The sequence below is a fragment of the Charadrius vociferus genome, unplaced genomic scaffold (assembly GCF_000708025.1).
Source record: "Charadrius vociferus isolate BGI_N301 unplaced genomic scaffold, ASM70802v2 scaffold39, whole genome shotgun sequence".
In the NCBI taxonomy this organism is placed as follows: domain Eukaryota; kingdom Metazoa; phylum Chordata; class Aves; order Charadriiformes; family Charadriidae; genus Charadrius; species Charadrius vociferus.
The window spans coordinates 1,419,013-1,430,171 of NW_009650188.1; the positions used below are offsets into that span (position 1 = coordinate 1,419,013).

An 11,159-nucleotide genomic window follows, 5' to 3' on the forward strand; every position below is an offset into this window, starting at 1 on the left:
AATCAGACATAGGAAGAGCTCCTACTCTTTCTTGAAGGGAGACCAAACCTTTTCAGACAAACAGCCTCCTTCAATCAGCACAGCTACAATCGCAGGGAAACTCTCCCCTCTGGCTGCTTCTTCTTCTGTAGCATCTAGTTTATGTTGGCCAAGGATCTTTCCTAGGGCTGTACAGAGCTGTTATTTTGGGGGAGGTTCATTATTTCATATATTATTAATTGTGTCCTTCATGCTCCCAGGTTTAATACCATAGCTGAGCAGAACAGAAACGTATTCCTTCTCTCCCAGACTTGGCAGTTGTATATTACTAACTCTGGGATTGCCACCTGCATTCAGGTTTGCCTGCTCTGGCTTGTACAGAGCAGTTTGTGATGGAATAGGACCACTACCACAACAGGTGGGGAGGAAAAACCCTGCCTGGGAGTACTTGAAAATGTATTATTTTTTTTTTTTTAACGTTATTTATGTGTGTTTATAATTCAGTAGTAGCATGACTCCCTTTTTTCCTGAAGATGGTAGGAGGAATGTGTCGGTCTCATTACTGCTCCTGGGCTTTGCCAGAAGGTAGCTTACTTTTTAATTGCTGAGGTTAGACACGGCCTTCACTGGAGGCTTTGGGACTGACACTGACCTGCAGTTGGAGGCACAAGGAATAGACGCAGGGCTTGCTGTCTCGGGCCGCAGTACTGGGTATCACTGGCCAGCCTGGGTATCACAGGGGACCGCCTGCTACGAGCAGTCGCCATGGCTGTCGGTGACACTTTCCCCCAACCCTTGGTCTCTCCTCAGTTGAATATTGCTGCTCTGACAACCGTGTATTCCTCACTCTGCATCCCAGTCCAGACAACAGTTCTCACACCGGGGTTTTGACACGGCAGGAGGAGGCCATGGTTCTCCAGTAGGCACGTCCAGGCCCACAGAGAAACATCTCTTTCGACGTTTGCTTTATTTCATATTTATTAGATTGTACTGACACATACCACCCCTGCATGTTCAGCTAAGAGACGGAGAGGCTTGCTAAAGCTCTGAACATAGCCAAGCATGTGGCTATCTTTTATTTTCCCCTGGTACTGGGAACTCTCGATAACTATTGCAAAAACTGTATTGATATTTAAGTAACAATGAATACATTCTAAATAAAAATGTTTGCATTAGTCCCTTCTAAAATGCCATTGGGTGAACCAAAGAAAATGCATGGAGATGCACCTCATTGGCCAAGGTTACTCTAAAAAATCATTTTACAAATGGCTTCACTCAGAGGTTGTTTTAAATTATGGAAAGGTGAAACAGCCATTATATCCTTCAGGTACCCTTGGCACCATGAGCCTGGGGGATGCTGGGCTTTTTGGGGTCCGTGCGGTGCCTGACGGCGAGCTCAGCACAGGGACCACCATCCTTGCTGAGGGGCTGGGGTGAGCATGAGACCGCCTTGACAGCCTCGGAGGGGGGAATGTGAAGGAGCACCTCCTCACTGCAGATGTTTTCCCACCCACAGCTCCAGAGGGGAACATGTTTTAGCTCAGAGCTCAACCTGTCTGTGGGCCCAAACCCTGCGAGGGGGGAGCTGCCGCCCAAAGGCAGCACGGCTGGGGACAAGCAGGACTGGCTCTTGCTCAGCCCCTGTCCCTGCAGCCACCGTGGCCGCTGCTGGCCTGTGAGACGACTCTGCGAGCCGAAGCCCACGGCAGCACCGGGCAGTGGGGCTGAGGATGCCTGTGCCACACCGGCACTGGGGAGTTCCCTCCTGGGGTGATATTATTAATCCCTTCGCAGTTTCCTGAGACACCACCACAACTGTTGTAGCAGAAAGAAGCTCTCGGAGGCCTTTGGTCTTGTCAGGGCTTTTGGGCACAAGTTCTGGGAGTGCCCTGTAGAGGGTGAGGAAACACCGTGCTGTCAGTGCAAAGAGACAAAATGAATAGTCCATCGAGATAGTAGCAGAAATACATGTTTATGTGTGGATTACTGAGTGGTACAAGAATATGGGTTAACACAACCATTTCCTCACCGCACACCCGTGCCCCGCGTCTTCCCCACGTTAAGATCTGTAGTGGAAACCACACAGAGAACACCAGACTGAAAACCTACTGCTCGTGGGTGTGAGGAGCCCATCCCTCCTCCTGACCTTGCTTCAGCCCTTGGCCACAGCGCTCAGCACCCTCCAGGGAGTGACCAAGGACTGTGGTGAGCCCTGGGACACTTTCAGCACCTCGTGGGCAGCTCCCACCCGCTGCCTCGCTGGCTTTGGCTGTCCCTAAGGCTGGGACCAGGCAGCACTGGCAGAGCCCTGCCTTGGCATGCTGGTGGAGAGCTGGGTGATTCACACCATGGCCGGTGAGGTGCAAGGCTCCGGGTCACAGAAGTAACCAGAAAATACACAGCAAATGATCCCCTGGCGTTAATCCAAGGGGTGCAGCTGCGGGGAGCCCTCCTCCACATGTCCCCGTGGTGGGGACCAGTCACCGGGAAGGCACGGGGGCAGCATCTGGTGCCCGGGGACCCCGGCTGCAGCATGGGGTTGCCTTGCCCCACGGCAGGGGTTGGGGTCCCTCAGCACGAGACCTGCCTCCTGCACCAGCTCAGGCGCCTGGACACGTTGGGGTTGCAGGCACCCAGCGACCACGGGCACAGGGTGATTTCGGAGGATGTTTTAGAAGATGCACCTTCATGTTCACTTGGGTGGATGGCCAAGGTTTCCCTCAACGGGGTCTGGGACGGTGTTAAACCCACTCACACTCATCTCTGTGATGGACCCCAAGCACAATATCCAGAAACTCTGCTTTTTAACTCTCTGACTCACTGGGGATCCAGATGCCCACGTTAGGAGTATGTATGTATGTATGTATGTTAGGAGTGTGTGTGTATATGTATATATGACTATAGGGATACAGATGTACCATGTTGTGTGTATAGTGCTCATACATATGCCAAATTTCACAAGAGCAAGAGCGATAAAATACCTTAAGTATTTCCTACCAGAAATATGCCGGTTGGTATCAGCCCGACAGTGAATACCTCTGGGCCTGTGGAAAGCTCGGCTGTGGGGTGGGTACAGGCATTGCTGCATTTCTGGGGTGAGCCTGCCTTGAGTAATTAGCCAAACGACCCTTCTACACAAACACAACTTCCTGAGAGCTCCAAAATGCTTCAGGGGCCACATTTTATGGCCACCCAGTAGCTCACTGGTACCTGTTCAATCATCCCTAAAGTAGGCTTCCAGCATTTGAGCAGAAATCGAGCTGGGGAGGGATTTCCAATAGAACTGTTTCACCTCTCCTGAATCCAGCCTCCACCCTTCTTTTCGGCACGTACATACCCAGACACTTTCTCCCTGCCCCGCACGGCACTGTGGCAGCTAGTGACATCTCGGGTTTTGATGGCGCGTAGCAAGCCAGCCCCCAGCAGCATCCTGGCGTTGGCATTTAAGTGTGAATTGTGTGAGGGCATCCGGAAATAGCTGCCAAAGGATTAAGTAAAAATGAAAGATCTGGGTCTTTCTGCAGGGCGGCCTGTTTGGTTTTGCGTTTCCATGAGTCACACCGTGAACGGGGAGCTTGGACATGCTGAACCCAGTTATCTTGACACCAGTTCATGGCGACGTTAGGAGGGTGCAGGGAGCAGGGGGGGGCAGAGGCGGTGGCAGCAGGGCAGAAGGGCTGGCCAAGCCCCCGCTCCCGCACCCCGGCCCTGCTCCTGCCTCCCCCTTGTCGCCCACCAGCTCTGGGCAGTGGGTGCTGCCAGGGGGGATCCTGTGACCTTTCGACGGAACCCTCCTGCCACTCAGGGGCTTCTTTGCGGCTCTTTTGGGCTACCCAAGCTGCCTCCCCACGCTCGCCGCAGAGGAATGCCCCATGAGCATCACCCACTGCTGCTTCAGCACTGACTTTCTCAGGACATTGGCTCCAGAGGGGAAAAAAATAACCAGTCACGTTTGCGATGGCCTCCATCCTTCCCCGTCCCCGCCTGGAAAACGCAGCCCACTTCCTGCAGCTCGGGATGTATTTTCTCTTCATCGCCATAGTGACAATGTGTAAATATTTGGGGCTGGTGGGGTTTTGATCAGATTTTGAAAGTCTTGCAGAGGCTGGCAAACCCCTTGTTTATGTTATGGCGTTTGGCGTGGAGTCTCATGACTTGCAGTTGAGGTTGAGCAGCCTTCGGGGGGGGGGCGGAAGGGGGTGGCTGGTCCGAGCTGCTGCCTTCTGGGAGCACAGTTGCTTCTTATTTTGCCCACATCTGTCGGGTTGCCGGCTGGGCAGGTCGATGCCCACGGCGTGCTCGTTGCAAGCCACGGCCCTGCGGATGCTGAAACCAGGAAACCATTGCAGGCATGAAACATCCAGGCCCCACGGAGCCCAGGGGGTCATGGCATTCGCCTCAAGGATGAAATGACAACCCAGGCACCTTTCACGTACGCCCTCGCCCTGTCCTCAGATGTGATTTCTTCTGGTAGCGGACGGCAGGCTGGCTTTGAATCATTTGGAAAGAGCTGGTTGCTTTTGGAGACAGCCTTATGGAAACATGTGTCCTGGGCAGACGGGAGGAGACAGGAGAGAGAGATGCAGGGTACACAAACTCAGCGGAGTTTGCCGTCTGTTCAAGAAGACAGGGGTTTATTTTTCGTATTTCCAATGACAGTTTTGTGTTTGGGTTTTGGGTTGCTTGGGGTTTTTTTAATTGAATTGGAGCAGTTGCAATTAGCAGCATTATTTCCCCCAGCATGATTTTCCTTCCCTCCTCTAATCGATGCCCCTCGATTGGGTTTGTGCAGAAGTACCACTTCGGCGTGCCTGCTGCAGAGAGAAGCAACTGGAGCAAGAAACCACTGCAGCAACACCCTCGGAGCTGCAATCCAAGCATGCCACCAGCCACCAGCATTGCTCAGGGCCGCGCGTAGGCACTGGGGACACGGGCACAGGCTGTGAGCTCAGGGCGTCATGCAAGTGGTTGGAGCGAGTGGGAGGGCTGGGTGGCTAAACAGTCCCGGTGTTTTGAACAAACAGATCTCGTTTTATCCTCTTTACTGACTTTAGCGTGAAGCAAACGGGCTGTCTCACAGGTCACTCCAAGCAGAGTCGCTGGGGAAGCGGTGCTGCAGGCTCGCTCTACCCACCCCTCATGCCTCACTGCGGTCCCTGCCGTACCGCCGTCACTGTGTCTGCTGGTGGGCTGCTTTCTGAAGACAAGGTGATGCCAGTCGCGTGGTGGACGTCACCCACCCCGCACCCCGGGGCTGCATGCACGCTGGACTTAGCCAGGGTTGGGAGGACCCGTAGGGTACCCTCTGCAGCCTCAGCAACACCCTGGGGAGGTGGGAGGTGGGAAGTGAGCCTGGGCCAAGCCAGCGATATGGGCAAAACTGGGAGAAAAACTGTCATGTCCTAAGAAATGCCAAGAAGGCAGAGCCGGTGCCTCAGAGCCTCCGACTAAAGCCGAGCCCCACGGTGCCAGGGATGCGCCGGCTGCCCGGGTGGTTCCCGGTCACTGCGGGGCTGGGGCTGCTCCACTGCCCTTCTGGGTCCCAAACCCAGGGGGGATCACCAGGGGTTTCTGCTAATTGGTCTTTTGTGGGAGAGGAAAAAGACTGTAAGAGAGGAAACACTGGGCTATCTGACAGTCCAAAGCACAGGGGGAGATGTTTAGCGACACCCCTGGGTGCTCTTTTAGGGTGGTATCAAGAAAGCAAAGCGGCTGCAGGAGAAGGGGCAGGTGTTTAGATAGAAGCAGTGGGACCGCCCGTGGGGAACGCCTCGCACAGCCCTGCTGCATTGCTACTTGATTAACTCCTGATAAAACTCCGACCGCACAAATCTGGGCAGGGAGTCTTTCTCCATCAGGGCAAAGATCCTCTTCTGGGCCATGTCAAAGCTGCTCGGTGATGGTTCCACCAGGTTCTTCATGGTCACAGCCTTGGTGAAGTGATCAATGTTCACCTGTGGTGGGAATGTAAGAGGGATGGGGACCCTGCCTTTGCGAGGAGTGGGTGATGGCATCTTCCCCTCGCCTGCTCTGTACCACCAACAAACACACAGAGGTTATGGGGAGGGACTGAAGCAGGTTTACTTGTTTGGGGGAATTATTGGTGGCAAATCTGCAATGAAGGATGAGGTCTACCCTGCAGCAGAGGTAGCTCTGGGTTGAGGGCTACCACAGATTGTCATCCCTTGTGATTAACGTAAGCCCTCTGTGGGGAGAGGGGGACAGGCATATGCTGGAGGTGCCTGTGGCAGGAAGCAACCCAGCAGAGGTTGAGCATGTCAACAGGGGCACCAGGGCTGTGAAGGGTGCGAGTGCAGCCCATGGGGATGGGGCTGCCCCCCACCAAGGGTACAGCCCTCTGAGCCACTCAGTCACGGTACGGTGTGCCCTGCAGCCATCGCTCTCCTTTGGGATGGAGGCCACCTGGGCAGCAGCCTCATCCCTCCCAGCACTGTCTCCTGCCCTGTCGCCACTGACCTCTTTGGGTGCCTCAGTCTGGATGAACTCCTCGTAGATCTTCTTGGCCTTCTCCACCATCTTCACGGGGGACTTGGTTTTCTTGTAGTCCTCACAGGCCACCCAAAACTCGACGTTCTCCTCGCTGAACTCAGAGCGCAGGAAGCTGCGGAAGCTGGTGAGCCCATCTGCGGGGGGAACAGGCCCTCACTGAGTGTTGCGGGTCCCAGGGGGGCTGAGCTCTCACTGAGCACTGTGGAGGTGGACATAGGATAGGGGGATGTCAACTTACAGGGGTTTTGCAGGAGCTTCTCCAGGGAATCGCGCCACTGCAGAGCCTCCTCCGGTGATGGCCTGAAGGAAGTAAAGAAAGCCCAGGTAGTCCATGCTCACCACACAACCGTGGTCTGGGCTCCAGGTTTTTAAATAATCCATAGAATCATAGAACGGTTAGAGTTGGAAGGGACCTTAAAGGTCATCTAGTTCCAACCCCCCTGCCATGGGCAGGGACACTTTACACTAGACCGTGGTTACTCAAAGCCCCATGCAGCCTGGACTTGAACACTTCCAGCGATGGGGCATCCACAACTTCTCTGGGCAACCTATTCCTATGCCTCACCACCCTCAGAGTGAAAAATTTCTTCCTAATATCTAATCTAAATCTACCTTTCAGTTTAAAACTGTCACCCCTCGTCCTGTTGCTACACTCCCTGATAAAGATTCTCTCCCCATCTTTCCTGTAGGCCCCCTTTAAGTGCTGAAAGGCCACAATAACCCCAACTCTCTCAGCCTGTCCTCACAGAAGAGGTGCTCCAGCCCTCTGATCATCTTTGTGGCCCTCCTCTGGACCCACTCCAACAGGTGCAGGTTCTTATGTTGGGGGCCCCTATGTAATCCCTTCAAAATTCCCCTAAATTCCTTTAAAAATGGGGACGAATGGAGTAACCAGCAACACAGACTGTTGCAGAGCGGGGGCGATGGTTGAGCAATGGAGATGCTGCTGCATCGCAGCATGAGTACCCTCCTCCCAGGGAGAGCTTAGTGCCAGGGGAGGTGAGGACCAGCTAATTCCCCCATGCTTTGAGCAGAGATGTGGCTGAACCACCAAGTGAGTCCCCTCTGCAGCCGCGGGCCCCCTCCTTGCCCCAGCACCCAGTACAGGAGGGCAGAGCAGGGGGCTCTGCAGGCAGCTGGGAAGCATCCCTATGGTTTTTCTGCTGGGGTAGGGAAGGATGCTCCTCACCAGGGAGGGGCAGGGGGGCCCGGATCCTGCCAGCCCTGCACTGCCAGAGCCAGGGTCCATGCCACTCCACCCCCACGGCCCTCCCACCCCATTCCCATGCCCTGTGGTGAGGCAGGACACCAGCCTCGGCTCCCTCCCTCTCCAGTGAAAACCTTCTGCGTTTTTCATGTGCGTGGCTTTTCCTCTTTTTTTTTTTTTTTTTTTGGTGACTAAAGAGGGTTGTGGGGTTTTTGTTTGTGGTTTTGGGGTTGTTTTTTTTAAGCTCAGAAGAGTTTGAGCAAGCTGCCCCGGGGGCACAGAGCTCCTGCCTGCCCTGCTGCCCACCACGGCTGATGCCTGGTGCTGGAGGGGAAAGGAAGCCCCCCAATGCCACCGCTGGGCTCACTGCAGACCATCCCCACTCCCCATGGGTGGCCCTGCAGCTCAGGCTGGTTTTGTTGCCACAGGGGCAGGTGTCAGGGCTGAAACTCTCTGGGTGAGCAGAGCATCCCTGGGTGCGAGGAGGGAGCAGCCAGCAGGACAAGCTCAGGTTGGGTATCCAGCCCTCATTTGTCATCAAACCACCAGCACCCAGCAGTGAAGACTATGATGGGGGATCTGAGCTTTTGCTTTCTGGACCTCAAATTGCATTTCCGCTTCCCATCAAGGATCAAAAGCTCTCCCTGCCTACATATTCCTCCCAGGTGCCTCCCCACCCCTGGTGAGGGGGAGCATCGCTGCAGCGACCCAACACAACCCAGATTTCCTGGAAACTGCCAAATTCACTTTTCCATTAGCTGAATATCCCAGGGATGATATTAACTGTGGGTGAGATGCTGATGGGTGAGTGATACCAAGGCTGCGCAATAGCGCAGCGCAGGAGAAGACAACAACTCCAACCAGCGGGGAGTGAAGATGTTCTCCAGCTTTCGGTGGGGACAGCTAATGGGGACAAACGTGTCTCCTTTGCAGAGGCATCCAGGGCGCGGCAGTGACTGAGCGTGAAACATGCCGTCCGTCAGGGCTCTGCCTGCCCTGCCTGGCCCGGGCAGCTCTCTCGGCGCAGCGCTGTGGTGGGCAGGCACCGTGCTGGCCAGTGTCCCCGCGTGCTGCAGCCAGCAACGTGACTGCAGGTCTCTGCGGGCTTGTATCAGGGTGAGTGAGGTGCTCGTCTGCACGTTGGGGTTGGGTTTGGGGTTTGTTGTGGGCTTTTAGCAATCCTTTGGAGGAGCGTTGATGGTTTAGAGTAACATAGCCCAGGCTGAAGGGGAATGTGGAGGGAGGGACTGGTGCAAAGCAAAAAGTTGTGATTTTGTAGTGGAAATAGAAGCCTGGCCTTGTGAAGAGGGCACAGGAGGCAAGCGCCTCCCCTGGTTTTAGTCGTGACATGGCCACTTGCACCCTTCGAGATGAGGCCTTGTTCCCAGTGCCGTGAGCAAGGCTGGCTGGGCCAGTCAACCTCGCCAACCTCCAGCAGGTTAGATAGCCTGGGTGCTGTTAGACCTGGGTCCTCCAGCACTGTGTGCGTCTGGGTGCAGCTCAAGGACGGGGAGGAAATCCTTGGGGCAGAGGCAGGGGTCTCCAGGAGGATCATCTGCATCCATTTCGATGGCAGCAGGGCTGAGGGGTGGCAGAGGAGCGACTGGGCAGCGGCTCAGGTACTTGGCTCAGCTGCCTGAGGCTGGGCTGGAGATACGCTGGGTGAGGCCATCACTCTATGTCCAGGAAGCCATCCTGCTTTTAGATTGAGCTAACATTTATTTTAAAGGTTTATTTTACCTCTGTTGAACTGTTACTCCTGTGGCACAGCCCATCAGCCTCTCTAGCTTCTCCTCTGCTTTGCTTCGTCGTTACACCAGCTCGGTGCCGGAGAGCAGAGGCTCAGGACAAAGGCAATAAAGTGAGACGGTGCCATCATCACAGAACTGCCCAGAGCCAGGCATCGCACCATAGAGCCGTGCACCCAGCTCAAGGACATGCTGCTGCCCTGAAGCCACCAGGTTGTGTGAGGCTGGCACCTCGGGGCTGAGGCGGGTGACTCAGAGAAGTCCGTATGCCTTTGGCAAAACCTTTATCGAATGAATGTGAAATCTCATCAAAAGTAAATTGAGTTTCCACAAGAAATCTGGTTTCTGTAGAGCTGTATTGCCTGACACGTCTTATGATGCCTTGACGTAACTCTCAGAGCCCGCACCTAGCCGGTGGGTCACCAGGAGCGTGCCACAAGCCACCTGCCACGTAAAGCCCGCTGTGCCCACCCCAGGCCCCACAGCAGGGGCTTTAGCTCCTCTGCATCCTAAAAGGGCTCACATCCACCCCCCGGCCAGGCACAGGCACCATCACAGCCTGCCCCAGCGCGGTACTCACTTCTGGGCCTTGGGCGGCTTCTCCGGCTTCTCCGGGTAAGGGATGATGAAGTCAATGGCTGAGTCGGGCTTCTGGAGCAGTGTGCCAAGCTTGGTCTTGATCTCCTTGGCCCTGTGGGAGGGAAGGAGCAGAGGCTGGTCAGGCGGAGGGATAGGACAGCGGGGATGGTCTCTGCCCTGCGCCTGCATGGACACCCCCCCGCCAGGCACGGACCCCGGCATGGCTGCTGCTGAGGTACAAAGCTGTGTAATTAATTACACACGGACAAATGGACCCTAATGCTGTAAAGGCGCCTGGCTGAGGCATTTCAAGCCGGGCACGCAGAATTAGCGGCAGCTCTTGATCTCAATCTCTTTGCTTTGTCCCCATCTGTGGCCGGGATAATTGTATCAGCGGAGCTGGCGGGCTGCTCTCAGGCCGAATTAGGGGATGCGTGTGTAGCACTCAGTTTCTATAGTGATGTGCCCCAAGGAAACGCTGGCGAGGAGATGAAGGAGCTCCCTCCCAGAGGAGGCCGAGCGGGGTGCTGTGCTGGGCACTGCCTGCCCCACGCTGAGCCCCATCCCACACTGCACCCACCAGCCCCGCAACACCCATGTAACACCTCCGGAGCAGTGTGCCCTCCCCAGGTCCTTGTCTGCAGCCAGAGGGAATGGGAAACTGTCCCCATCACATTCCCTGAGCTTTTTGAGGTCGCTGCTGTGCCTGCAGCGATGCAGGGTGCAGCCCTCGAGCCCGCCTCCGGAGCAGCGTGCCCTCCCCAGGTCCTGGTCTGCAGCCAGAGGGAGTGGGAAACTGTCCCCATCACATCCCCTGAGCTTTTTGAGGTCGCTGCTGTGCCTGCAGCGATGCAGGGTGCAGCCCTCGAGCCCAGCGCCCTGCTGCCGGGCACCCTCACACCACGCAGCCAAAATCCTCCCTCTCCTGGGGGATGCTATTGCTAACACGTAGGTTAGCACGCACCTCTACACTTGCCAAAATCAGGGTGAAACACTCCTTGGTGTGCTCTGTGCCACTCCTGACCCACCCAAGCACTCACGGCTGGGGGCTTCCTCCTTTCTAGGCGCTTTTATTAGGATTATATTCTTTTTCTATTGCTCTCTTGAGGACCACCGGCAACGCGTGCTGCCAGCAG

At 55.5% G+C, this 11,159-nt stretch overlaps 1 protein-coding gene across 2 annotated transcripts in view; it reads right to left on the minus strand.

Annotated features, from left to right (window-relative positions):
- Positions 1-5,510: 5,510 nt before the first annotated feature.
- The window catches only part of RGS5 (regulator of G-protein signaling 5), a 10,524-nt gene continuing 4,875 nt past the window's right edge, over positions 5,511-11,159 (minus strand). The window contains exons 2-5 of one of the 2 annotated variants that reach the window (XM_009892805.1): positions 10,025-10,135; positions 6,728-6,789; positions 6,457-6,623; positions 5,511-5,933 (exon numbers count right to left, since the gene is read on the minus strand). In XM_009892805.1, coding sequence (XP_009891107.1) covers positions 5,772-5,933; positions 6,457-6,623; positions 6,728-6,789; positions 10,025-10,135 — 502 coding nt within the window. In that variant the 3' untranslated portion in view covers positions 5,511-5,771. Of the gene's footprint in view, positions 5,934-6,441; positions 6,624-6,727; positions 6,790-10,024; positions 10,136-11,159 lie in introns of both variants that reach the window. The other variant, XM_009892804.1, reaches the window with a different exon arrangement.